Genomic DNA, 24,886 nt, shown 5'->3' with positions numbered 1-24,886 from the left:
TTAATCCTACCTCATTACACATTACTAGATCTAAAATAGCCTGACCCGAGTAGAGTCTGCAACGTATTCCTCTTAAGACACAATCCCTGATGCACCGAACAAATTCATCTTCCACGTTACCTCTGCCAATCAGGTTTGCCCAGTCAACATGCAGATTAAAATCACCAATGACAGTTGCAGTGCCCTTCTTACACGCCTCCACAATTTCCTGATTTATACTTGGTCCTACAGTGAGGCAACTCTTCGGGGGCCTACAGACGACTCCCACCCATGACTTCTTTCCCTTGTTATTCCTTATTTCCACCCAAACTGATTCCACGTCACAATCTATTGCACCTATATCACTACTCACCACTGCACTGATACCTTCCTTTATTAACAAAGCTACCTCACCTCCTTTTCCTTTTTGCCTATTTTTCCACAACGTACCCTTGAATATTGAGTCCCCAGTCTTGGTCACCCTGCAACCACGTCTCTGTAATAGCTATCAAGTCATATACATTTATTTCTGTTTGTGCCGTCAACTCATCTATCTTGTTACAAATGCTGCGTGCATTCAGATAAAGAGCCTTAAGCTTTGACTTTTTACCATTATTACTCATTCTGGTTCTAATTTCTGATGGACTCTTCTTATATTTTCTGCCCCTTCCTGTCACACTTTGATTATCGTTCGCCTCTTTTCTACCCTGCACCTCTGCTTTCTCATTTCTTTTTGATTTTTTAAACTTCCCTTCAATTGAACCCTCCCCCCCCCCACTAATTAGTTTGAAGTCCTATCTACAACACTAGTTTTACAATTCGCCAGGACACTGGTCCCAGCATGGTTCAAATGAAGCCCGTCCCAACGGAACAGCTCTCTCCTTCCCCAGTACTGGTGCCAGTGCCCCACGAATTGGAACATATTTCTCCCACACTAATCTTTGAGCCACACATTTACCTCTCTATTTACCCTATGCCAATTTGCAAGTGGCTCAGGTAGTAATCCAGAGATTATTACCCTTACGGTTCTGCGTTTTTATTTAGCCCCCAGCTGCTCGGCAGTGTTTCAAGGGTACACCTGCTGCAGTACCAGGAGGAGGCGGTGGCAACTTAATGGGGGCAGAAAGGCCCAAGAGACTTTTACCCCCACCAACTTAAACATGCTTTCTATTGTCTTCATTTCTCACTGCTGTAATGCCTAATTTCAGGTAGAATGCTGGATGAAAACCTTGTCCGTTCTCTTATAAATATAGCAATGGCCAGGGACAAGCAAAACACCTGATACCATAAATTGCTCATAAGAATAGCACAAATCCTTGCATGTCCTCTCAGTTTTTTGGATATGTGTAGTACTTTGGAAGGATGAATATGAAGGCTGCCTACTGCTTGGATATAAGCATCTCAATGGGATGCAAATAGCAAAGGGATCTAAGGATACAGAATTCAATAAAAAGTGTGATCCAGGTTAACATGGCTGTTGAAAGCAAAGGGTTTCATTTCTAGAGGAGTAGGATTGAAAAGCAGAGAAGTCATGTTAGACCACAATTTGAATATGGGGTGCGGTTCTGGTCTTCATATTACAAAAAGCATATAGAGGCATTAGAGAAGATGAAAGGAAGATTCACCAGACCTGAAAGGTTATATTGACCAGGAAAGGCTGCGCAGGCTGTGGCTCCTTTCTCTCAAAAAGTGAAAACAGGTGGGTGATCTGATAGAGGTATTTAAAATTACTCAGGGGCTTGGTATAGAAGATGTTTCTATTTGTGAGAAAGATCAAAATTAGGAGACATAATATGATCACCAATAAATCCAATCAGGTATTCAAGAGAAACTAATTTAAGCAAAGAGTGGTAAAAAAGTGGATGTTGCTATCACAGGGAATAGTTGAGATAAATGAGATTATTTAAGGAGCAGCTGGATAAGCACAGTAGGGGGAAAGGAATAGAAGGATATGCTGATAGGATTAGCTGAAGTTGAGTGGGAGAAGGCGCATGTGGAGCATGAACGGTGGCATAGACCAGTTGGGCCAAATGGCCTCTTCCTGTGCTGTAAATATATGTAACTCTACATCATAGCAGAAGAACTATCATCTCTCAGGTAGTGCAAAGCAAAGGACATTTCATACTCTCCCACCATGCATGGTCAGGTAAAATAATAAATCAATGACTTACCAGTTTATTCAAGTAGTTCCGGCTGATTTTTCTAACTTCTCCTTTATACCGTATACAGGCAACTTCATTCTCAAAGTGCAAATCAACACGTGGGAGTGGGGTTGTGGGGAATGCGAGTCTTAAAGGGTAACAGTATACCAATCTGTCCATTACCTCCGGTCTCTCCACTTCTTCTGTGGGAAAGCAAACAGCAGGGCGGGTTCATAACTATCAATTAGAAACCAGAGCAACGTTTGTAGAGAAAATGAAACCTGAAATTAATGATATAATGCAAAATCATAGAATTTTGCAGCATAGAAGGCCAGCTGGTCCATCACGTCTGTGCTAGCTGAAAAAGAGCTATCCAGCCTAATCCTACTTTCCAGTTCTTGGTCTGTAGCTGTGTGTGTTACAGCCAACGTTCCCTCATTTTTTTTTGCTTGTGCATGGCCTATTCACTTAAGTGCACAGGCCCTTAAATTCTTTTTACACTGTCACTCATTGCAGTAACTTAGAAGGGACGACTTGTGCTTGACCTGTGCAGGAACCTCTGTGTTGCATAGGCTTCCATGCAGCTTAGAGGAAACAATTGCTACAATGCTTCAAGTAAATATCCAAGTATTTTTAAATGCAGTGTTTCTGCCTCTAACACCCTTTCAGGCAGTGAGTTCAAGTCCCCCAACGCCCTTTGGGTAAAAAAAAACTCCTCCACTCCCCTCTAATCTTCTACCAATTACCAAAAGTCTATGCTCCGAATCACTGACCTTTCAATAGAATTGGCCCTTCCCATCTAGGATCCTGATAATTTTACACATTCAATTAAACCTCCCTTCCGCCCCCTCTGTTTTAAAGAAAACAACCCAGCCTATCCCATTTTACCACATTGCTATAATTCTCCACTCCTGGCAACATCCTTGTAAAGCTCCTCTGTGTCCTCTCTATTACAATCACATCCTTCCTGTAAAGTAGTGACTAAAACTGTATGTAGTACTCTAGCTGTGGCCTAACTAGTGTTTTATCCACTTCTAGCATAACCTCCGTGCTCTTATATTCTATGCCTCAGCTAACAAAGGGAAGTATCCAGTATGCCTTCTTAACTACCTACCTACCTATCCTGATACCTTCAGGGATCTGTGGACATGCAGTTCAAGATCCCTCTGTTCCTCCATTCTTCTCAATAACATACTATTATACATTCCTTTGCCTTCTTTGCCCTGCCCAAATGCATTACCTCACACTTCTCCAGAATGAATTTCATTTGCTACTTTTCTACTCACCCAAGCAGTCCAGTGATACCTTCCTGAAATCTACAGCTTTCTTCTTCACTATTAACCACACAGCCAATTTTTGTATCATCTGCAAACTTCTTATTCATGCCCCTACATTTAAGTCTAAATCATTGATACATTCGATTTAGCTGGTAGCACTCTCGCTTCTGAGCCACAACGTTTCATGTTCAAATTCCAGTCTGGGGCTTGAGCACAAAAATCAAAGCGGACACTCCGTTCCGTATTGGGAGAGTGCTGCGCTGTGGGAGGTGCCATTCTTCAGGTGAGACCTTAAACAGAAGCCCCATCTGCCTGCTCGAGTGGTTGTAAAAGATCCCATGGCACTATTTGAGGAAGAGCAATGGAGTTATCCTCAATATCCTAGCAAGTATTTTACCCTCATTCAACATAAAATAAAAACATTATCTGGTCATTATCACATTACTGTTTGTGGGAGTTTGCTGAGTTTAAAATGGCTGCTGCATGTCCTATATTACTTCATTGCCTGTAAAGTGGTTTGATGTGTCTGGTGGTCCTAAAAAGTGCTATATAAATGGAACTCCTTTTTTATTCAATCTCTATTGTTTAAAGTTTGGTAATTACACAGATGTCATAGGACATAAAAGAATGAACAGTAATGTCATTATTAGCAGCAAACTGTCTTAACTGGTCGTAAGATTTTGTTTAGTTTCCCTGTCCTGATCAGCTCTCGTCTCAATTTCCCTGTCTACTGTGTAAACTCCAATCACCAGCAAATCAATAACTTTACTAACCCTTACGAGAGATCCTTAGAAGCCATCATAATAGCGTTTAAGTAGATACCTGCTAATGCCTCATATTTCCAATGAAGCTGCAAACTGGCCCGAGTACAGTGAAAGAAAACTAATGCAACCACCCACTTCCTGAGATCAGTAGCTGAAAAAGTAATATTGTACCATCCTTTCCTCCTTAGAAGTGATATTCCAGCTTCTGTTGGCCAGAAGGGTTGGAGGGCCACAGCAAAACAGACACACCACTCTTACCCCATGTTCACTGAGATCACTGTAGGAAAGCTGAGGTTATTTCTGTCCTTACTTCCCCTCCCATCCACGGTAATGGTCATGCCTCAAGCCTAGGACTTGGCCTATATACCAAACTCATTTCTGATTGACTAACTGATGAGGATTTTGCACTTCTTCCACACACTGTTTTATCAGAGAGTGAAACAGGGGGAGTGGGAAGATGAACCAACAGAGAGTGATACCGGGAGAGATGAACTGAAGCAGCAGAGGGTGATACAGGGGAGACAAACTAGAGCTGTATTCACTGAACATTAGAAGGTAAGGAGTAACCTGATTGCAGTTTTGAAGCTATTAAAGGGAGCAAATAGGGTAAATAGAGAGAAACTATAATTTGCTGGGGGGGGTCTAGGATGAGGGGGGCATTGTCTAAAAATGTGGGCCAGGAGTGAAATTAGGAACAATTCTACACACAAGAGTAGTAGAAGTTTGGGACTCTCTGCCACAAATGGCAATTGATATTAATTGTTAATTTTAAAACTGAGATTGATCATTTTTGTCAACCAAAGGTCTTCGAGGATCAGGGGATATGGGGTAAAGGCAGGTGTACAGAATTAGGTTGCAGATCATTGAATGGTGGAACAGGTTTGAGGGGCTAAACAGCCAAATCCTGCTCTTATGAGATGACCCAACACAGAGTGACACAGAGAGAGATCAATCAACACAATGGAAGAGAGATAAAGATGAACAGTGCTGAATGATTAAAAGAATGTCAAACACTGTGCTTTCTAAGAACATTGTGGTTTACAGCAGAACGGTGGTTTAATGATTATGATACTTGCCGAGTAATCCAATGGCTTCAACTAATGCTGAAGAGTTCAAATCTTGCCATAGCAGTTTGATAAATTTGAATTTAGTTTTAAAAATCTGGTGTAGGTAAAACTGACCATGAGGCCACTGGACTGTAGTAAAAACCCACTAATCTCCTTACCCAGTCTGGCTAACATGTGACTTCAACATGGTTGACTCATAACTGCTCTCTGAAAAGACTCAACAACTTTCCAGGTAACACCACACCCGAGAATGAATTAAACAAAAATTGGTGATTTGCAAAGATATAAGTCTGCTTTTAAATGTGCTTATTTGCTACAGGGGGCAGGAGTTTTCGCTCAGCGTGCAGATACATGCTCGACACGCCCGAGCGTGAAATAAAGCGTGTTGACGTCAGCCAAGCGTGCTGATATCGTGTACACTCGCGATAGTTCGGTCGACAATTAAAAGGCCTGTTAAGGCCATTAAGTTAACGATTGTGCTGGCGGTTGAGGGGCAGGGGAAAAGGCCAAGCAGCCTTTGCATTTTTTAGGAAACCTCTTCCACGGGTGGGTTGAGGTTTCCTAAAGCAAATAAAAAAAAAAAAAAAAAAATTTACACTTGAATTAAAAACATGTCACATGAGAGGACATGTTTTATGACATTTTAATTTTCTTCATAATTTTTTTTAAACAGTGCTTCATCTCCCTGAGGCAGCTCTGTGCCTCAGGGAGATTGAAGCACTCTTTCGCACGCATGTGTGAAGTCCGTGCTATGCCTGCTCGCCCTCCTCTCCTCACCCGTACAGGTAGCTCTCGGCGCTGCCGCTTGTGTTCCATGCTGGGCGGGCCTTAACTTGCCTCACCCGCGTTAAATCGCGGTGTGGTGCCGATTGCAGGCGGTGGTCGACTTCCCAACCGCCCCCGTCGAGCACCCCCGCCAAGGGCAAAATTCTGCCCATGGTTTCAGCTTCAGCAGCAGTTTTCCATTTCTGCCTGTGTGGCTCTCTCACCTGATATATTGCACTCTTTGAGTAATGCTAAATGCTTCTCTTGGACTCGCTTCACGTATTCACCAGATATGTAGTAGATCTTCCCACAGATTGCTTCCACAGAATCTTTAGCCACTGCTGCCACATGGGGCCCACACTGTTTCCGCAAGTGTTCAAGTCTCTCCTGCATTCAAGCAAAAGTCTGAGTCAGGAATTTGTTCAACAGAGCAGGTGACTGCACACATCTGGAAACCAACTTCTGTAAAGGGTGTTAAAAGAGTCATTTCCATTCTCCCTGTTGTCATGCCTCTTCAGTAATGAACTCCAGTTTCTCAGCATCAAGCATCAATCCTGTTCATGTACTCTCTCATGGTATGGATATGACATGTGGAAAGGAAGTTCTACATATATGGATATGAGTGGCAATAAAATCTGCACAAAGTTAAAGATAATTCTGAGCTCGTGTGGACGCGGGCTGTCAGTGCGTTAAGTGCAAAGTGGAAGAAATCTACCTTTCCATTGGTGCAGAACGGGGAAGCAACTGCATTCATAAAGATCTCGGGAAGCAATAGATAGAGTGTGAGGGGCCCGTTGAGGTGAAATGCATACATTTGGGTATGTAACAGTGTCTGTTGAGCAGTGGACAGCTGACTGTGCCTGACCAGGAGGGGAGAGCAGACTGTGCCTGACCAGGAGTGGAGAGCAGACTGTGCCTGTAAGGAGTGGAGAGCAGACTGTGCCTGTCCAGGAGTGGAGAGCAGACTGTGCCTGTCAAGGAGTGGAGAGCAGACTGTGCCTGTCCAGGAGTGGAGATCTGACTGCGCCTGACCAGGAGAGGAGAGCTGACTGTGCCTGTCCAGGAGTGGAGAGCTGACTGTGCCAATCCAGGAGTGGAGAGCTGACTGTGCCTGTCCAGGAGTGCAGAGCTGACTGTGCCTGACCAGGAATGGAGAGCTGACTGTGCCTGACCAAGAGTGGAGAGCTGACTGTGCCTGACCAGGAGTGGAGAGCGGAGTGTGCCAATCCAGGAGTGGAGAGTTGATTGTGCCTGTCCAGGAGTGGAGAGCTGACTGTGAATGTCCGGGAGTGGAGAGCTGACTGTATCTGTCCGGGAGTGGAGAGCTGACTGTATCTGTCCAGGAGTGGGGAGCTGACTGTATCTGTCCAGGAGTGCAGAGCTAACTGTGCCTGTCCAGGCGTGCAGAGCTGACTGTGTCTGTATAGAAGTGGGGAGCTGACTGTGCCTGTCCAGGAGTGGAGATGTGACCGTGCTTGTCCAGGAGTGGAGAGCTGACTGTGCCCGTTCAGGAGTGGAGAGCTGACTGTACCTGTCCAGGAGTGGAGAGCTGACTGTGCTTGACCAGGAGTGCAGAGCTGGCTGTGCGTGTATTGGAGTGGAGAGCTGACTGTGCCTGTCCAGGAGTTGAGAGCTGACTCTGCTTGACCAGGGGTGGAGGCCTGACTGTGCCTGACAAGGGTGGAGGACTGACTGTGTCTGTACAGGAGTAGAGAGCTGACTGTGCCTGACAAGGAGTGGAGAGCTGACTGTGCCTGTCCAGGAGTGGAGAGCAGACTGTGCCTGACCAGGAGTGGAGAGCTGACTGTGCCTGACCAGGAGTGGAGAGTTGACTGTGCCTGTCCAAAAGTGGAGAGCTGACGGTGCCTGTCCAGGAGTGGAGAGCTGACTGTGCCTGACCAGGAGTGGAGGGCTGATTGTGCCAGTCCAGGAGTGGAGAGCTGACTGTGCATCACCAGGAATGGAGAGCTGACTGTGCCTGTCCAGGAGTGCAGAGCTGACTGTGCCTGTCCCTTAGCGCAGAGCTGACTGTGCGTGACCAGGAGTGGAGAGCTGACTGTGCCAATCCAGGAGTGGAGAGCTGACTGTGCCTGTCCAGGAGTGCAGAGCTGACTGTGCCTCTCCAGGAGTGGAGAGCTGACTGTGCCTGACCAGTAGTGGAGGATGAACTGTGCCTGCTGAGGGGTGAATAGCAGACAGTGCCTGTCATGGGCTGGAGAGCTGAATGTGCCTAAGCAGGGGTGGAGAGCTGACTGTGCCTGCCCAGGAGTGGAGAGCTGACTGTGCCCAGGGGTTGACAGCAGATTGTGCCTGGCAAGGAGTGGGGAGCAGAATGTGCCTGACCAGGGGTGGAGAGCTGATTGTGTCTGTCCAGGGGTGGAGAACTGACTGTGCCTGTCATGGGGTGGAGAGCTGACTGTGCCTGTCATGGGGTGGAGAGCTGACTGTGCCTGCCCAGGAGTGGAGAGCAGACTGTGCATGACCAGGAGTGGAGAGCAGACTGTGCCTGACCAGGAGTGGAGAGCTGATTGTGCCCGACAAGGGGTGGAAAGCTGACTGTGCATCTCCAGGAGTGGAGAGTTGACTGTGCCTGTCCAGGAGTGCAGAGCTGACTGTGCTTGTCCATCAGCGCAGAACTGACTGTGCTTGACCAGGAGTGGAGAGCTGACTGTGCCTGCCGAGGGGAGGAGGGCTGACTGTGCATCTCCAGGAATGGAGAGCTGACTGTGCCTGTACAGGAGTGGAGAGCTGACTGTGACAGTCCAGGAGTGGAGAGCTGACTGTGACTGTCCAGGAGCGAAGAGCAGACTGTGCCTATCCAGGAGTGGAGAGGTGACTATCCTTGTCTAGGAGTGGAGAGCTACCTGTACCTGACCAGGAGAGGATAGCTGACTTGGCCTCACCAAGAGTGGAGAGCTGACTGTGCCTGACCAGGACTGGAGAGCTGACAGCGCCTGTCCAGGAGTGGAGAGCTGACTGTGCCTGTCCAGGAATGCAGAGCTGACTGTGCCTGTCCAGGAGTGGAGAGCTGACTGTGTCAGTCCAGGAGTGTAGAGCAGACTGTGCCTGACCAGGGTGGAGGGCTGATTGTCTGTACAGGAGTGGAAAGCTGACTGTGCCTGAACAGGAGTGGAGAGCTGACTGTGCCTGTCCAGGAGTGGAGAGCTGACTGTATCTGTCCAGGAGTGGAGAGCAGCCAGTGCCTGTCCAGGAGTGGAGAGCTGACTGTGCCTGACCAGGGGTGGAGAGCTGAGTGTGCCTGACCAGGAGAGGATAGCTGACTGCGCCTGTCCAGGAGAGGAGAGCTGACTGTGCCAATCCAGGAGTGGAGAGCTGACTGTGCCTGTCCAGGAGTGGAGAGCTGACTGTGCCTGTCCAGGAGTGGAGAGCTGACTGTCCCTGTCCAGGAGTGGAGGGCTGACTGTGCCTCTCCAGGTGTGCAGAGCCGACTGTGCCTGACCAGGAGAGGATAGCTGACTGCGCCTGTCCAGGAGAGGAGAGCTGACTGTGCCAATCCAGGAGTGGAGAGCTGACTGTGCCAATCCAGGAGTGGAGAGCTGACTGTGCCTGTCCAGGAGTGGAGAGCTGACTGTGCCTGTCCAGGAGTGGAGAGCTGACTGTCCCTGTCCAGGAGTGGAGGGCTGACTGTGCCTCTCCAGGTGTGCAGAGCCGACTGTGCCTGTCCAGGAGTGGAGAGCTGACTGTGTCTGTCCAGGAGTGCAGAGCTGACTGTGCCTGACAAGGGTGGAGGGCTGACTGTGTCTGTACAGGAGTAGAGAGCTGACTGTGCCTGACCAGGAGTGGAGAGCTGACAGTGCCTGACCAGGACTGGAGAGCAGACTGTGCCTGACCAGGAGTGGAGAGCAGACTGTGCCTGACCAGGAGTGGAGAGCTGATTGTGCCCGACAAGGGGTGGAAAGCTGACTGTGCATCTCCAGGAGTGGAGAGCTGACTGTGCCTGTACAGGAGTGGAAAGCTGACTGTGCCTGTCCAGGAGTGGAAAGCTGACAGTGCCTGTCCAGGGGTGGAGAGCTGACTGTGCCGGACCAGGAGTGGAGAGCTGGCTGTGCCTGTCCAGGAGTGGAGAGTTGACTGAGCCTGTCCAGGAGTGGAGGGCTGACTGTGCCAGTCCAGGAGTGGAGAGCTGACTGTGCCAATCCAGGAGTGGAGAGCTGACTGTGTCTGTCCAGGAGTGGAGAGCTGACTGTGTCTGTCCAGGAGTGCAGAGCTGACTGTACCTGACCAGGAGTGGAGAGCTGACTGTGCCTGACCAGGAGAGGAGAGCTGACTTTGCCTGACAAAGAGTGGAGAGCTGACTGTGCCTGACCAGGACCGGAGAGCTGACAGCGCCTGTCCAGGTGTGGAGAGCTGACTGCACCTGACCAGGAGAGGATAGCTGACTGCGCCTTCCAGGAGTGGAGAGCTGACTGTGCCAATCCAGGAGTGGAGAGCTGACAGTGCCAATCCAGGAATGGAGAGCTGACTGTGCCTGTCCAGGAGTAGAGGGCTGACAGTGCCTGTCCAGGAGTGCAGAGCCGACTGTGCCTGTCCAGGAGTGGAGGGCTGACTGTGCCAGTCCAGGAGTGGAGAGCTGACTGTGCCAATCCAGGAGTGGAGAGCTGACTGTGTCTGTCCAGGAGTGGAGAGCTGACTGTGTCTGTCCAGGAGTGCAGAGCTGACTGTACCTGACCAGGAGTGGAGAGCTGACTGTGCCTGACCAGGACCGGAGAGCTGACAGCGCCTGTCCAGGTGTGGAGAGCTGACTGCACCTGACCAGGAGAGGATAGCTGACTGCGCCTTCCAGGAGTGGAGAGCTGACTGTGCCAATCCAGGAGTGGAGAGCTGACTGTGCCAATCCAGGAATGGAGAGCTGACTGTGCCTGTCCAGGAGTAGAGGGCTGACTGTGCCTGTCCAGGAGTGCAGAGCCGACTGTGCCTGTCCAGGAGTGGAGAGCTGACTGTGTCTGTCCAGGAGTGGAGAGCTGACTGTGTCTGTCCAGGAGTGGAGAGTTGACTGTGCCTGACAAGGGTGGAGGGCTGACTGTGTCTCTACAGGAGTCGAGAGTTGACTGTGCCTGACCAGGAGTGGAGAGCTGACTGTGCCTGTACATGAGTGGAGAGATGACTGTGCCTCACCAGGAGTGGAAAGCAGAATGTGCCTGAACTGGAGTGGAGAGTTGACAGTGCCTGACCAGGCGTGGAGATGTGACTGAGTCTGTCCAGGAGTGGAGTGCTGACTGTGCCCGTCCAGCAGTGAGAGCTGACTGTGCCTGTCCAGGAGTGGAGAGCAGACTGTGCCTGAGCAGGTTTGGAGAGCAGACGGTGCCTGACGAGGACTGGAGAGCAGACTGTGCCTGACCAGGACTGGAGAGCAGACTGTGACTGACCAGGAGTGGAGAGCAGACTATGCCTGTCCAGGAGTGCAGAGCTGACTGCGCCTGACCACGACTGGAGAGCAGACTGTGCCTGGCCAGGAGCGGAGAGTCTACTGTGCCTGACCAGGAGTGGAGAGCTGATTGTGCCAGCCCAGGGGCGGAGAGCTGACTGTGCCTCTCCAGGAGGGGAGATCTGACTGTGCCGGTACAGGAGTGTAGAGCTGACTGTGCCTGTCCAGGAGTGGAAAGCTGACAGTGCCTGTCCAGGGGTGGAGAGCTGACTGTGCCGGTACAGGAGTGTAGAGCTGACTGTGCCTGACCAGGACTGGGGGGCAAACTGTGCCTGACCAGGAGTGGAGAGCTGACTGTGCCTGACCAGGAGTGCGACAGCTGGTTGTGCCTAACCAGGAGTGGAGAGTTGACTGTGCCTGTCCAGGAGTGTAGAGCTGACGGTGCCTGTCAAGGAGTGGAGAGCTGACTGTGCCTGACCAGCAGTGGAGGGCTGATTGAGCCTGTCCAGGAGTGGAGAGCTGACTGTGCATCTCCAGGAATGGAGAGCTGACTGTGCCTGTCCAGGAGCGCAGAGCTGACTGTGCTTGTCCATCAGCGCAGAACTGACTGTGCTTGACCAGGAGTGGACAGCTGACTGTGCCTGTCCAGGAGTGCAGAGATGACTGTGCCTGTCCAGGAGTGGAGAGCTGACTGTGCCTGACCAGGGGTGGACAGCTGATGGTGCCTGTCCAGGGGTGGAGAACTGACTGTGCCTGTCATGGGGTGGAGAGCTGACTGTGCCTGCCCAGGAGTGGCGAGCTGACTGTGCCTGACCAGGGGTTGACAGCTGATTGTGCCTGTCAAGGATTGGAGAGCTGATTGTGCCTGTCCAGGGGTGGAGAGCTGTCTGTGCCTGTCAAGAAGTGGAGAGCGGACAGTGCCTGACCAGGATTGGAGAGCAGACTGTGCCTGACCAGGAGTGGAGAGCTGACTGTGCCTGTACTGGAGTGGAGAGCTGACTGTGACAGTCCAGTAGTGGAGAGCTGACTGTGACTGTCCAGGAGTGAATAGCACACTGTGCCTGTCCAGGACTGGAGAGGTGACTGTGCCTGACAGCTGATTGTGCCTGTCAAGAAGTGGAGAGCGGACAGTGCCTGACCAGGACTGGAGAGCAGACTGTGCCTGACCAGGAGTGGAGAGCTGACTGTGCCTGACCAGGAGTGGAGAGCTGATTGTGCCTGCCCAGGGGTGGAGAGCTGACTGTGCATCTCTAGGAGTGGAGAGCTCATTGTGCCTGTACAGGAGTGGAGAGCTGACTGTGACAGTCCAGGAGTGGAGAGGTGACTATGCTTACCTAGGAGTGGAGAGCAGACTGTACCTGACCAGGAGTGGAGAGCTGACTGTGCCTGACCAGGAGAGGAGAGCTGACTTGGCCTGACCAAGAGTGGAGAGCTGACTGTGCCTGACCAGGACTGGAGAGCTGACAGCGCCTGTCCAGGAGTGGAGAGCGGACTGTGCCTGTCCAGGAGTGCAGAGCTGACTGTGCCTGTCCAGGAGTGGAGAGCTGACTCTGTCAGTCGAGGAGTGCAGAGCTGACTGTGCCTGACCAGGTTGGAGGGCTGATTGTGTCTGTACAAGAGTGGAAAGCTGACTGTGCTTGACCAGGAGTGGAGAGCTGACTGTGCCTGTCCAGGAGTGGAGAGCTGACTGTATCTGTCGAGGAGTGGAGAGCAGCCTGTGCCTGTCCAGGAGCGCAGACCTGGCTGAGCCTGTCCAGGAGTGGAGAGCTGACGGTGTCTGACCAGGGGTGGAGAGCTGATTGTGCCTGCCCAGGGGTGGAGAGCTGACTGTGCATCTATAGGAGTGGAGAGCTCATTGTGCCTGTACAGGAGTGGAGAGCTGACTGTGACAGTCCAGGAGTGGAGAGGTGACTATGCTTACCTAGGAGTGGAGAGCAGACTGTACCTGACCAGGAGTGGAGAGCTGACTGTGCCTGCCCAGGAGTGGCGAGCTGACTGTGCCTGACCAGAGGTTGACAGCTGATTGTGCCTGACCAGGGGTTGACAGCTGATTGTGCCTGTCCAGGGGTGGAGAGCTGGCTGTGCCTGTCAGGAAGTGGAGAGCGGACAGTGCCTGACCAGGACTGGAGAGCAGACTGGGCCTGACCAGGAGTGGAGAGCTGACTGTGTCTGCCCAGGGGTGGAGAGCTGACTGTGCATCTCAAGGAGTGGAGAGCTGACTGTGCCTGTACTGGAGTGGAGAGCTGACTGTGACAGTCCAGTAGTGGAGAGCTGACTGTGACTGTCCAGGAGTGAAGAGCTCACTGTGCCTGTCCAGGAGTGGAGAGGTGACTGTGCCTGACAGCTGATTGTGCCTGTCAAGAAGTGGAGAGCGGACAGTGCCTGACCAGGACTGGAGAGCAGACTGTGCCTGACCAGGAGTGGAGAGCTGACTGTGCCTGACCAGGAGTGGAGAGCTAATTGTGCCTGCCCAGGGGTGGAGAGCTGACTGTGCATCTCTAGGAGTGGAGAGCTGATTGTGCCTGTACAGGAGTGGAGAGCTGACTGTGACAGTCCAGGAGTGGAGAGCTGACTGTGACTGTCCAGGAGTGAAGAGCAGACTGTGCCTGTCCAGGAGTGGAGAGGTGACTATCCTTGCCTAGGAGTGGAGAGCTGACTGTACCTGACCAGGAGTGGAGAGCTGACTGTGCCTGACCAGGAGAGGAGATCTGACTTGGCCTGACCAAGAGTGGAGAGCTGACTGTGCCTGACCAGGACTGGAGAACTGACAGCGCCTGTCCAGGAGTGGAGAGCGGACTGTGCCTGTCCAGGAGTGCAGAGCTGACTGTGCCTGTCCAGGAGTGGAGAGCTGACTCTGTCAGTCCAGGAGTGTAGAGCTGACTGTGCCTGACCAGGGTGGAGGGCTGATTGTGTCTGTACAGGAGTGGAAAGCTGACTGTGCTTGACCATGAGCGGAGAGCTGACCTTGCCTGTCCAGGAGTGGAGAGCTGACTGTATCTGTCGAGGAGTGGAGAGCTGACTGTGTCTGACCAGGGGTGGAGAGCTGAGTGTGTCTGACCAGGAGAGGATAGCTGACTGCGCCTGTCCAGGAGTGGAGAGCTGACTGTGCCATTACAGGAGTGGAGAGCTGACTGTGCCTGTCCAGGATTGGAGAGCTGACTGTGCCTGTCCAGGATTGGAGAGCTGACTGTGCCTGTCCAGGAGTGGAGGGCTGACTGTGCCTGTCCAGGAGTGCAGAGCCGACTGTGCCTGTCCAGGAGTGGAGAGTTGACTGTGTCTGTCCAGGAGTGGAGAGCTGACTGTGCCTGACCAGGAGTGGAGAGCTCATTGTGCCTGCCGAGGGGAGGAGGGCTGACTGTGCATCTCCAGGAGTGGAGAGCTGACTGTGCCTGTACAGGAGTGGAGAGCTGACTGTGACAGTCCAGGAGTGGAGATCTGACTGTGACTGTCCAGGAGTGAAGAGCAGACTGTGCCTATCCAGGAGTGGAGAGGTGACTATCCTTGTCTAGGAGTGGAGAGCTACCTGTACCTGACCAGGAGAGGATAGCTGACTTGGCCTCACCAAGAGTGGAGAGCTGACTGTGCCTGACCAGGACTGGAGAGCTGACAGCGCCTGTCCAGGAGTGGAGAGCTGACTGTGCCTGTCCAGGAATGCAGAGCTGACTGTGCCTGTCCAGGAGTGGAGAGCTGACTGTGTCAGTCCAGGAGTGTAGAGCAGACTGTGCCTGGCCAGGGTGGAGGGCTGATTGTGTCTGTACAGGAGTGGAAAGCTGACTGTGCCTGAACAGGTGTGGAGAGCTGACTGTGCCTGTCCAGGAGTGGAGAGCTGACTGTATCTGTCCAGGAGTGGAGAGCAGCCAGTGCCTGTCCAGGAGTGGAGAGCTGACTGTGCCTGACCAGGGGTGGAGAGCTGAGTGTGCCTGACCAGGAGAGGATAGCTGACTGCGCCTGTCCAGGAGAGGAGAGCTGACTGTGCCAATCCAGGAGTGGAGAGCTGACTGTGCCTGTCCAGGAGTGGAGAGCTGACTGTGCCTGTCCAGGAGTGGAGAGCTGACTGTCCCTGTCCAGGAGTGGAGGGCTGACTGTGCCTGTCCAGGAGTGCAGAGCCGACTGTGCCTGTCCAGGAGTGGAGAGCTGACTGTGTCTGTCCAGGAGTGGAGAGCTGACTGTGCCTGACAAGGGTGGAGGGCTGACTGTGTCTGTACAGGAGTAGAGAGCTGACTGTGCCTGACCAGGAGTGGAGAGCTGACTGTGCCTGTACATGAGTGGAGAGATGACTGTGCCTGACCAGGAGTGGAAAGCCGAATGTGCCTGAACAGGAGTGGAGAGCTGACAGTGCCTGACCAGGCGTGGAGATGTGACTGAGCCTGTCCAGGAGTGGAGTGCTGACTGTGCCCGTCCAGGAGTGAGAGCTGACTGTGCCTGACCAGTGGTTGACAGCTGATTGTGCCTGTCAAGGTTTGGAGAGCTGAGTGTGCCTGACCAGGAGAGGATAGCTGACTGCGCCTGTCCAGGAGAGGAGAGCTGACTGTGCCAATCCAGGACTGGAGAGCTGACAGTGCCTGACCAGGACTGGAGAGCAGACTGTGCCTGACCAGGAGTGGAGAGCAGACTGTGCCTGACCAGGAGTGGAGAGCTGATTGTGCCCGACAAGGGGTGGAAAGCTGACTGTGCATCTCCAGGAGTGGAGAGCTGACTGTGCCTGTACAGGAGTGGAAAGCTGACTGTGCCTGTCCAGGAGTGGAAAGCTGACAGTGCCTGTCCAGGGGTGGAGAGCTGACTGTGCCGGACCAGGAGTGGAGAGCTGGCTGTGCCTGTCCAGGAGTGGAGAGTTGACTGAGCCTGTCCAGGAGTGGAGGGCTGACTGTGCCAGTCCAGGAGTGGAGAGCTGACTGTGCCAATCCAGGAGTGGAGAGCTGACTGTGTCTGTCCAGGAGTGGAGAGCTGACTGTGTCTGTCCAGGAGTGCAGAGCTGACTGTACCTGACCAGGAGTGGAGAGCTGACTGTGCCTGACCAGGAGAGGAGAGCTGACTTTGCCTGACAAAGAGTGGAGAGCTGACTGTGCCTGACCAGGACCGGAGAGCTGACAGCGCCTGTCCAGGTGTGGAGAGCTGACTGCACCTGACCAGGAGAGGATAGCTGACTGCGCCTTCCAGGAGTGGAGAGCTGACTGTGCCAATCCAGGAGTGGAGAGCTGACTGTGCCAATCCAGGAATGGAGAGCTGACTGTGCCTGTCCAGGAGTAGAGGGCTGACTGTGCCTGTCCAGGAGTGCAGAGCTGACTGTGCCTGTCCAGGAGTGGAGAGCTGACTGTGTCTGTCCAGGAGTGGAGAGCTGACTGTGTCTGTCCAGGAGTGGAGAGTTGACTGTGCCTGACAAGGGTGGAGGGCTGACTGTGTCTCTACAGGAGTCGAGAGTTGACTGTGCCTGACCAGGAGTGGAGAGCTGACTGTGCCTGTACATGAGTGGAGAGATGACTGTGCCTCACCAGGAGTGGAAAGCAGAATGTGCCTGAACTGGAGTGGAGAGTTGACAGTGCCTGACCAGGCGTGGAGATGTGACTGAGTCTGTCCAGGAGTGGAGAGCTGACTGTGCCCGTCCAGCAGTGAGAGCTGACTGTGCCTGTCCATGAGTGGAGAGCAGACTGTGCCTGACCAGGTTTGGAGAGCAGACGGTGCCTGACGAGGACCGGAGAGCAGACTGTGCCTGACCAGGACTGGAGAGCAGACTGTGACTGACCAGGAGTGGAGAGCAGACTATGCCTGTCCAGGAGTGCAGAGCTGACTGCGCCTGACCACGACTGGAGAGCAGACTGTGCCTGGCCAGGAGCGGAGAGTCTACTGTGCCTGACCAGGAGTGGAGAGCTGATTGTGCCAGCCCAGGGGTGGAGAGCTGACTGTGCCTCTCCAGGAGGGGAGATCTGACTGTGCCGGTACAGGAGTGTAGAGCTGACTGTGCCTGTCCAGGAGTGCGACAGCTGGTTGTGCCTAACCAGGAGCGGAGAGTTGACTGTGCCTGTCCAGGAGTGTAGAGCTGACGGTGCCTGTTAAGGAGTGGAGAGCTGACTGTGCCTGACCAGGAGTGGAGGGCTGATTGAGCCTGTCCAGGAGTGGAGAGCTGACTGTGCATCTCCAGGAATGGAGAGCTGACTGTGCCTGTCCAGGAGCGCAGAGCTGACTGTGCTTGTCCATCAGCGCAGAACTGACTGTGCTTGACCAGGAGTGGACAGCTGACTGTGCCTGTCCAGGAGTGAAGAGATGACTGTGCCTGTCCAGGAGTGGAGAGCTGACTGTGCCTGACCAGGGGTGGACAGCTGATGGTGCCTGTCCAGGGGTGGAGAACTGACTGTGCCTGTCATGGGGTGGAGAGCTGACTGTGCCTGCCCAGGAGTGGCGAGCTGACTGTGCCTGACCAGGGGTTGACAGCTGATTGTGCCTGTCAAGGATTGGAGAGCTGATTGTGCCTGTCCAGGGGTGGAGAGCTGTCTGTGCCTGTCAAGAAGTGGAGAGCGGACAGTGCCTGACCAGGATTGGAGAGCAGACTGTGCCTGACCAGGAGTGGAGAGCTGACTGTGCCTGTACTGGAGTGGAGAGCTGACTGTGACAGTCCAGGAGTGGAGAGCTGACTGTGCCTGACCAGGGGTGGACAGCTGATGGTGCCTGTCCAGGGGTGGAGAACTGACTGTGCCTGTCATGGGGTGGAGAGCTGACTGTGCCTGCCCAGGAGTGGCGAGCTGACTGTGCCTGACCAGGGGTTGACAGCTGATTGTGCCTGTCAAGGATTGGAGAGCTGATTGTGCCTGTCCAGGGTTGGAGAGCTGTCTGTGCCTGTCAAGAAGTGGAGAGCGGACAGTGCCTGACCAGGATTGGAGAGCAGACTGTGCCTGACCAGGAGTGGAGAGCTGACTGTGCCTGTACTGGAGTGGAGAGCTGACTGTGACAGTCCAGTAGTGGAGAGCTGACTGTGACTGTCCAGGAGTGAAGAGCACACTGTGCCTGTCCAGGACTGGAGAGGTGACTGTGCCTGACAGCTGATTGTGCCTGTCAAGAAGTGGAGAGCGGACAGTGCCTGACCAGGACTGGAGAGCAGACTGTGCCTGACCAGGAGTGGAGAGCTGACTGTGCCTGACCAGGAGTGGAGAGCTGATTGTGCCTGCCCAGGGGTGGAGAGCTGACTGTGCATCTCTAGGAGTGGAGAGCTCATTGTGCCTGTACAGGAGTGGAGAGCTGACTGTGACAGTCCAGGAGTGGAGAGGTGACTATGCTTACCTAGGAGTGGAGAGCAGACTGTACCTGACCAGGAGTGGAGAGCTGACTGTGCCTGACCAGGAGAGGAGAGCTGACTTGGCCTGACCAAGAGTGGAGAGCTGACTGTGCCTGACCAGGACTGGAGAGCTGACAGCGCCTGTCCAGGAGTGGAGAGCGGACTGTGCCTGTCCAGGAGTGCAGAGCTGACTGTGCCTGTCCAGGAGTGGAGAGCTGACTGTGCATCTCCAGGAATGGAGAGCTGACTGTGCCTGTCCAGGAGTGCAGAGCTGACTGTGCTTGTCCATCAGCGCAGAACTGACTGTGCTTGACCAGGAGTGGAGAGCTGACTGTGCCTGTCCAGGACTGCAGAGATGACTGTGCCTGTCCAGGAGTGGAGAGCTGACTGTGTCTGACCAGGGGTGGAGAGCTGATTGTGCCTGTTCAGGGGTGGAGAACTGACTGTGCCTGTCATGGGGTGGAGAGCTGACTGTGCCTGCCCAGGGGTGGCGAGCTGACTGTGCCTGACCAGGGGTTGACAGCTGATTGTGCCTGTCAAGGATTGGAGAGCTGATTGTGCCTGTCCAGGAGAGGAGAGCTGACTGTGCCAATCCAGGAGTGGAGAGCTGACTGTGCCTGTCCAGGAGTGGAGAGCTGACTGTGCCTGTCCAGGAGTGGAGAGCTGACTGTCCCTGTCCAGGAGTGGAGGGCTGACTGTGCCTGTCCAGGAGTGCAGAGCCGACTGTGCCTGTCCAGGAGTGGAGAGCTGACTGTGTCTGTCCAGGAGTGGGGAGCTGACTGTGCCTGACAAGGGTGGAGGGCTGACTGTGTCTGTACAGGAGTAGAGAGCTGACTGTGCCTGACCAGGAGTGGAGAGCTGACTGTGCCTGTACATGAGTGGAGAGATGACTGTGCCTGACCAGGAGTGGAAAGCCGAATGTGCCTGAACAGGAGTGGAGAGCTGACAGTGCCTGACCAGGCGTGGAGATGTGACTGAGCCTGTCCAGGAGTGGAGTGCTGACTGTGCCCGTCCAGGAGTGAGAGCTGACTGTGCCTGACCAGTGGTTGACAGCTGATTGTGCCTGTCAAGGATTGGAGAGCTGAGTGTGCCTGACCAGGAGAGGATAGCTGACTGCGCCTGTCCAGGAGAGGAGAGCTGACTGTGCCAATCCAGGACTGGAGAGCTGACAGTGCCTGACCAGGACTGGAGAGCAGACTGTGCCTGACCAGGAGTGGAGAGCAGACTGTGCCTGACCAGGAGTGGAGAGCTGATTGTGCCCGACAAGGGGTGGAAAGCTGACTGTGCATCTCCAGGAGTGGAGAGCTGACTGTGCCTGTACAGGAGTGGAAAGCTGACTGTGCCTGTCCAGGAGTGGAAAGCTGACAGTGCCTGTCCAGGGGTGGAGAGCTGACTGTGCCGGACCAGGAGTGGAGAGCTGGCTGTGCCTGTCCAGGAGTGGAGAGTTGACTGAGCCTGTCCAGGAGTGGAGGGCTGACTGTGCCAGTCCAGGAGTGGAGAGCTGACTGTGCCAATCCAGGAGTGGAGAGCTGACTGTGTCTGTCCAGGAGTGGAGAGCTGACTGTGTCTGTCCAGGAGTGCAGAGCTGACTGTACCTGACCAGGAGTGGAGAGCTGACTGTGCCTGACCAGGAGAGGAGAGCTGACTTTGCCTGACAAAGAGTGGAGAGCTGACTGTGCCTGACCAGGACCGGAGAGCTGACAGCGCCTGTCCAGGTGTGGAGAGCTGACTGCACCTGACCAGGAGAGGATAGCTGACTGCGCCTTCCAGGAGTGGAGAGCTGACTGTGCCAATCCAGGAGTGGAGAGCTGACTGTGCCAATCCAGGAATGGAGAGCTGACTGTGCCTGTCCAGGAGTAGAGGGCTGACTGTGCCTGTCCAGGAGTGCAGAGCCGACTGTGCCTGTCCAGGAGTGGAGAGCTGACTGTGTCTGTCCAGGAGTGGAGAGCTGACTGTGTCTGTCCAGGAGTGGAGAGTTGACTGTGCCTGACAAGGGTGGAGGGCTGACTGTGTCTCTACAGGAGTCGAGAGTTGACTGTGCCTGACCAGGAGTGGAGAGCTGACTGTGCCTGTACATGAGTGGAGAGATGACTGTGCCTCACCAGGAGTGGAAAGCAGAATGTGCCTGAACTGGAGTGGAGAGTTGACAGTGCCTGACCAGGCGTGGAGATGTGACTGAGTCTGTCCAGGAGTGGAGAGCTGACTGTGCCCGTCCAGCAGTGAGAGCTGACTGTGCCTGTCCATGAGTGGAGAGCAGACTGTGCCTGACCAGGTTTGGAGAGCAGACGGTGCCTGACGAGGACCGGAGAGCAGACTGTGCCTGACCAGGACTGGAGAGCAGACTGTGACTGACCAGGAGTGGAGAGCAGACTATGCCTGTCCAGGAGTGCAGAGCTGACTGCGCCTGACCACGACTGGAGAGCAGACTGTGCCTGGCCAGGAGCGGAGAGTCTACTGTGCCTGACCAGGAGCGGAGAGTTGACTGTGCCTGTCCAGGAGTGTAGAGCTGACGGTGCCTGTTAAGGAGTGGAGAGCTGACTGTGCCTGACCAGGAGTGGAGGGCTGATTGAGCCTGTCCAGGAGTAGAGAGCTGACTGTGCATCTCCAGGAATGGAGAGCTGACTGTGCCTGTCCAGGAGTGCAGAGCTGACTGTGCTTGTCCATCAGCGCAGAACTGACTGTGCTTGACCAGGAGTGGACAGCTGACTGTGCCTGTCCAGGAGTGAAGAGATGACTGTGCCTGTCCAGGAGTGGAGAGCTGACTGTGCCTGACCAGGGGTGGACAGCTGATGGTGCCTGTCCAGGGGTGGAGAACTGACTGTGCCTGTCATGGGGTGGAGAGCTGACTGTGCCTGCCCAGGAGTGGCGAGCTGACTGTGCCTGACCAGGGGTTGACAGCTGATTGTGCCTGTCAAGGATTGGAGAGCTGATTGTGCCTGTCCAGGGGTGGAGAGCTGTCTGTGCCTGTCAAGAAGTGGAGAGCGGACAGTGCCTGACCAGGATTGGAGAGCAGACTGTGCCTGACCAGGAGTGGAGAGCTGACTGTGCCTGTACTGGAGTGGAGAGCTGACTGTGACAGTCCAGTAGTGGAGAGCTGACTGTGACTGTCCAGGAGTGAAGAGCACACTGTGCCTGTCCAGGACTGGAGAGGTGACTGTGCCTGACAGCTGATTGTGCCTGTCAAGAAGTGGAGAGCGGACAGTGCCTGACCAGGACTGGAGAGCAGACTGTGCCTGACCAGGAGTGGAGAGCTGACTGTGCCTGACCAGGAGTGGAGAGCTGATTGTGCCTGCCCAGGGGTGGAGAGCTGACTGTGCATCTCTAGGAGTGGAGAGCTCATTGTGCCTGTACAGGAGTGGAGAGCTGACTGTGACAGTCCAGGAGTGGAGAGGTGACTATGCTTACCTAGGAGTGGAGAGCAGACTGTACCTGACCAGGAGTGGAGAGCTGACTGTGCCTGACCAGGAGAGGAGAGCTGACTTGGCCTGACCAAGAGTGGAGAGCTGACTGTGCCTGACCAGGACTGGAGAGCTGACAGCGCCTGTCCAGGAGTGGAGAGCGGACTGTGCCTGTCCAGGAGTGCAGAGCTGACTGTGCCTGTCCAGGAGTGGAGAGCGGACTGTGCCTGTCCAGGAGTGCAGAGCTGACTGTGCCTGTCCAGGAGTGGAGAGCTGACTCTGTCAGTCCAGGAGTGTAGAGCTGACTGTGCCTGACCAGGGTGGAGGGCTGATTGTGTCTGTACAGGAGTGGAAAGCTGACTGTGCTTGACCAGGAGTGGAGAGCTGACTGTGCCTGACCAGGGGTGGAGAGCTGATTGTGCCTGTTCAGGGGTGGAGAACTGACTGTGCCTGTCATGGGCTGACTGTATCTGTCGAGGAGTGGAGAGCAGCCTGTGCCTGTCCAGGAGCGCAGAGCTGGCTGAGCCTGTCCAGGAGTGGAGAGCTGACTGTGTCTGACCAGGGGTGGAGAGCTGAGTGTGCCTGACCAGGAGAGGATAGCTGATTGTGCCTGACCAGGACTGGAGAGCAGACTGTGACTGACCAGGAGTGGAGAGCAGACTATGCCTGTCCAGGAGTGCAGAGCTGACTGCGCCTGACCACGACTGGAGAGCAGACTGTGCCTGACCAGGAGCGGAGAGTCTATTGTGCCTGACCAGGAGTGGAGAGCTGATTGTGCCAGCCCAGGTGCGGAGAGCTGACTGAGCCTCTGCAGGAGTGGAGTGCTGACTGTGCCGGTACAGGAATGTACAGCTGACTGTGCCTGACCAGGACTGGGGGGGCAAACTGTGCCTGACCAGGAGTGGAGAGCTGACTGTGCCTGACCAGGAGTGCGACAGCTGGTTGTGCCTAACCAGGAGTGGAGAGTTGACTGTGCCTGTCCAGGAGTGTAGATCTGACGGTGCCCGTCCAGGAGTGGAGAGCTGACTGCGCCTGACCAGGAGTGGAGGGCTGATTGCGCCTGTCCAGGAGTGGAGAGCTGACTGTGCATCTCCAGGAATGGAGAGCTGACTGTGCCTGACCAGGAGTGGAGAGCTGACTGTGTCTGTATAGGAGTGGGGAGCTGACTGTGTCTGTCCAGGAGTGGAGATCTGACAGTGCCTGTCCAAGTGTGGAGAGCTGACTGTGCCCGTCCAAGGGTGGAGAGCTGACTGTGCCTGTCCAGGAGTGGAGAGCTGACTGTGCATGCCCAGGAGTGGAGAGCTGACTGTGCCTGCCCTGGGCTGGAGAGCTGACTGTGCCTGTCAAGGGGTGGAGAGCTGACTGTGCCTAACTAGGAGTGGATAGCTGACTGTGCCTGACCAGAAGTGGAGAGCTGACTGTGCCTGTCCAGGAGTGGAGAGCTGACTGTGCATGCCCAGGAGTGGAGAGCTGACTGTGCCTGCCCTGGGCTGGAGAGCTGACTGTGCCTGTCAAGGGGTGGAGAGCTGACTGTGCCTAACTAGGAGTGGATAGCTGACTGTGCCTGACCAGAAGTGGAGAGCTGACTGTGCCTGTCCAGGAGTGGAGAGCAGACTGTGCCTGACCAGGAGTGGAGAGTCTACTGTGCCTGACCAGGAGTGGAGAGCTGACTATGCCTGTCCTGGAGTGGAGAGCTGACTGTCCCTGCCCAGGAGTGGGAAGATGACTGTGCCTGCCCTGGGGTGGAGAGCTGACTGTGCCTGTCCAGGAGTGGAGAGCTGAATTTGCCTGCCCAGGAGTGGAGAGCTGACTGTGCCTGTCCAGGAGTGGAGAGAAGACTGTGCCTGACCAGGGTGGAGGGCAGACTGTGTCTGTACAGGAGACGAGCTCACTGTGCCTGACCAGGATTGGAGAGCTGACGGTGCCTGTCCAGGAGTGGCGAGCTGACTGTGCCTGACCAGGAGTGAAGAGCTGACTGTGTCTGTATAGGAGTGGGGAGCTGATTGTGTCTGTCCAGGAGTGGAGATCTGACTGCGCCTGTCCAAGTGTGGAGAGCTGACTGTGCCCGTCCAAAGGTGGAGAGCTGAATGTGCCTGTCCAGGAGTGGAGAGCTGACTGTGCATGCCCAGGAGTGGAGAGCTGACTGTGCTTGCCCTGGGCTGGAGAGCTGACTGTGCCTGTCAACGGATGGAGAGCTGACTGTGCCTAACCAGGAGTGTATAGCTGACTGTGCCTGACCAGGAGTGGAGAGCTGATTGTGCCTGCCTAGGGTAGGAGAGCTGACTGTGCCTGTCCGGGAGTGGAGAGCTGACTGTGCCTGTACAGGAGTGGAGAGCAGACTGTGCCTGACCAGGAGTGGAGAGCTGACTGTGCCTGACCAGGGGTTGACAGCTGATTGTGCCTATCAAGGAGTGGGGAGCTGACTGTGTGTGTCCAGGATTGGAAGCTGACTGTTCCTGCCCAGGAGTGGAGAGCTGACGGTCCCTTTCCAGGGGTGGAGAGCTGACTGTGCCTGTCCAGGATTGGAGAGCTGAAAGTGCTTGTCCAGGAATGGAGAGCTAACAGTGCCTTTCCAGTAATAGAGAGCTGACTGTGCCTGCCCAGGAGCGCAGAGCTGACTGTCCTTGTCCAGCAGTGGAGAGCTGAATGTGCCTGCCCTGGTGTGGAGAGCTGTCTGTGCCTGTCAAGGGTGGGAGAGCAGCCTTTGCCAGACTAGGGGTGTCGAGTTGCCTCTGCCTGACCAGGGTGGAGGACTGACTGTGTCTGTATAGGAGTGGGGAGCTGACTGTGCCTGTCCAGGAGTGGAGAGCTGATTGTGCCTGTCCAGGGGGGGAAAGCTGACTGT

General features: G+C 54.4%; 1 protein-coding gene across 2 annotated transcripts in view; it reads right to left on the bottom strand.

The window, feature by feature from the left end:
- The window catches only part of pcif1 (phosphorylated CTD interacting factor 1), a 205,463-nt gene that overhangs the window by 43,545 nt on the left and 137,032 nt on the right, over positions 1-24,886 (bottom strand). For both annotated transcript variants that reach the window (XM_078555515.1, XM_078555516.1), the window contains exons 9-10: positions 6,218-6,380; positions 2,151-2,323 (exon numbers count right to left, since the gene is read on the bottom strand). In XM_078555515.1, the coding sequence (XP_078411641.1) occupies positions 2,151-2,323; positions 6,218-6,380 (336 nt within the window). The remainder of the gene's footprint in view (positions 1-2,150; positions 2,324-6,217; positions 6,381-24,886) is intronic.

Source organism: Cetorhinus maximus, chromosome 13 (genome assembly GCF_964194155.1).
Source record: "Cetorhinus maximus chromosome 13, sCetMax3.hap1.1, whole genome shotgun sequence".
Classification (NCBI taxonomy): domain Eukaryota; kingdom Metazoa; phylum Chordata; class Chondrichthyes; order Lamniformes; family Cetorhinidae; genus Cetorhinus; species Cetorhinus maximus.
The sequence above is the reverse complement of the archived record's forward strand: the minus strand, read 5'-3'. Positions and strand labels throughout refer to the sequence as shown.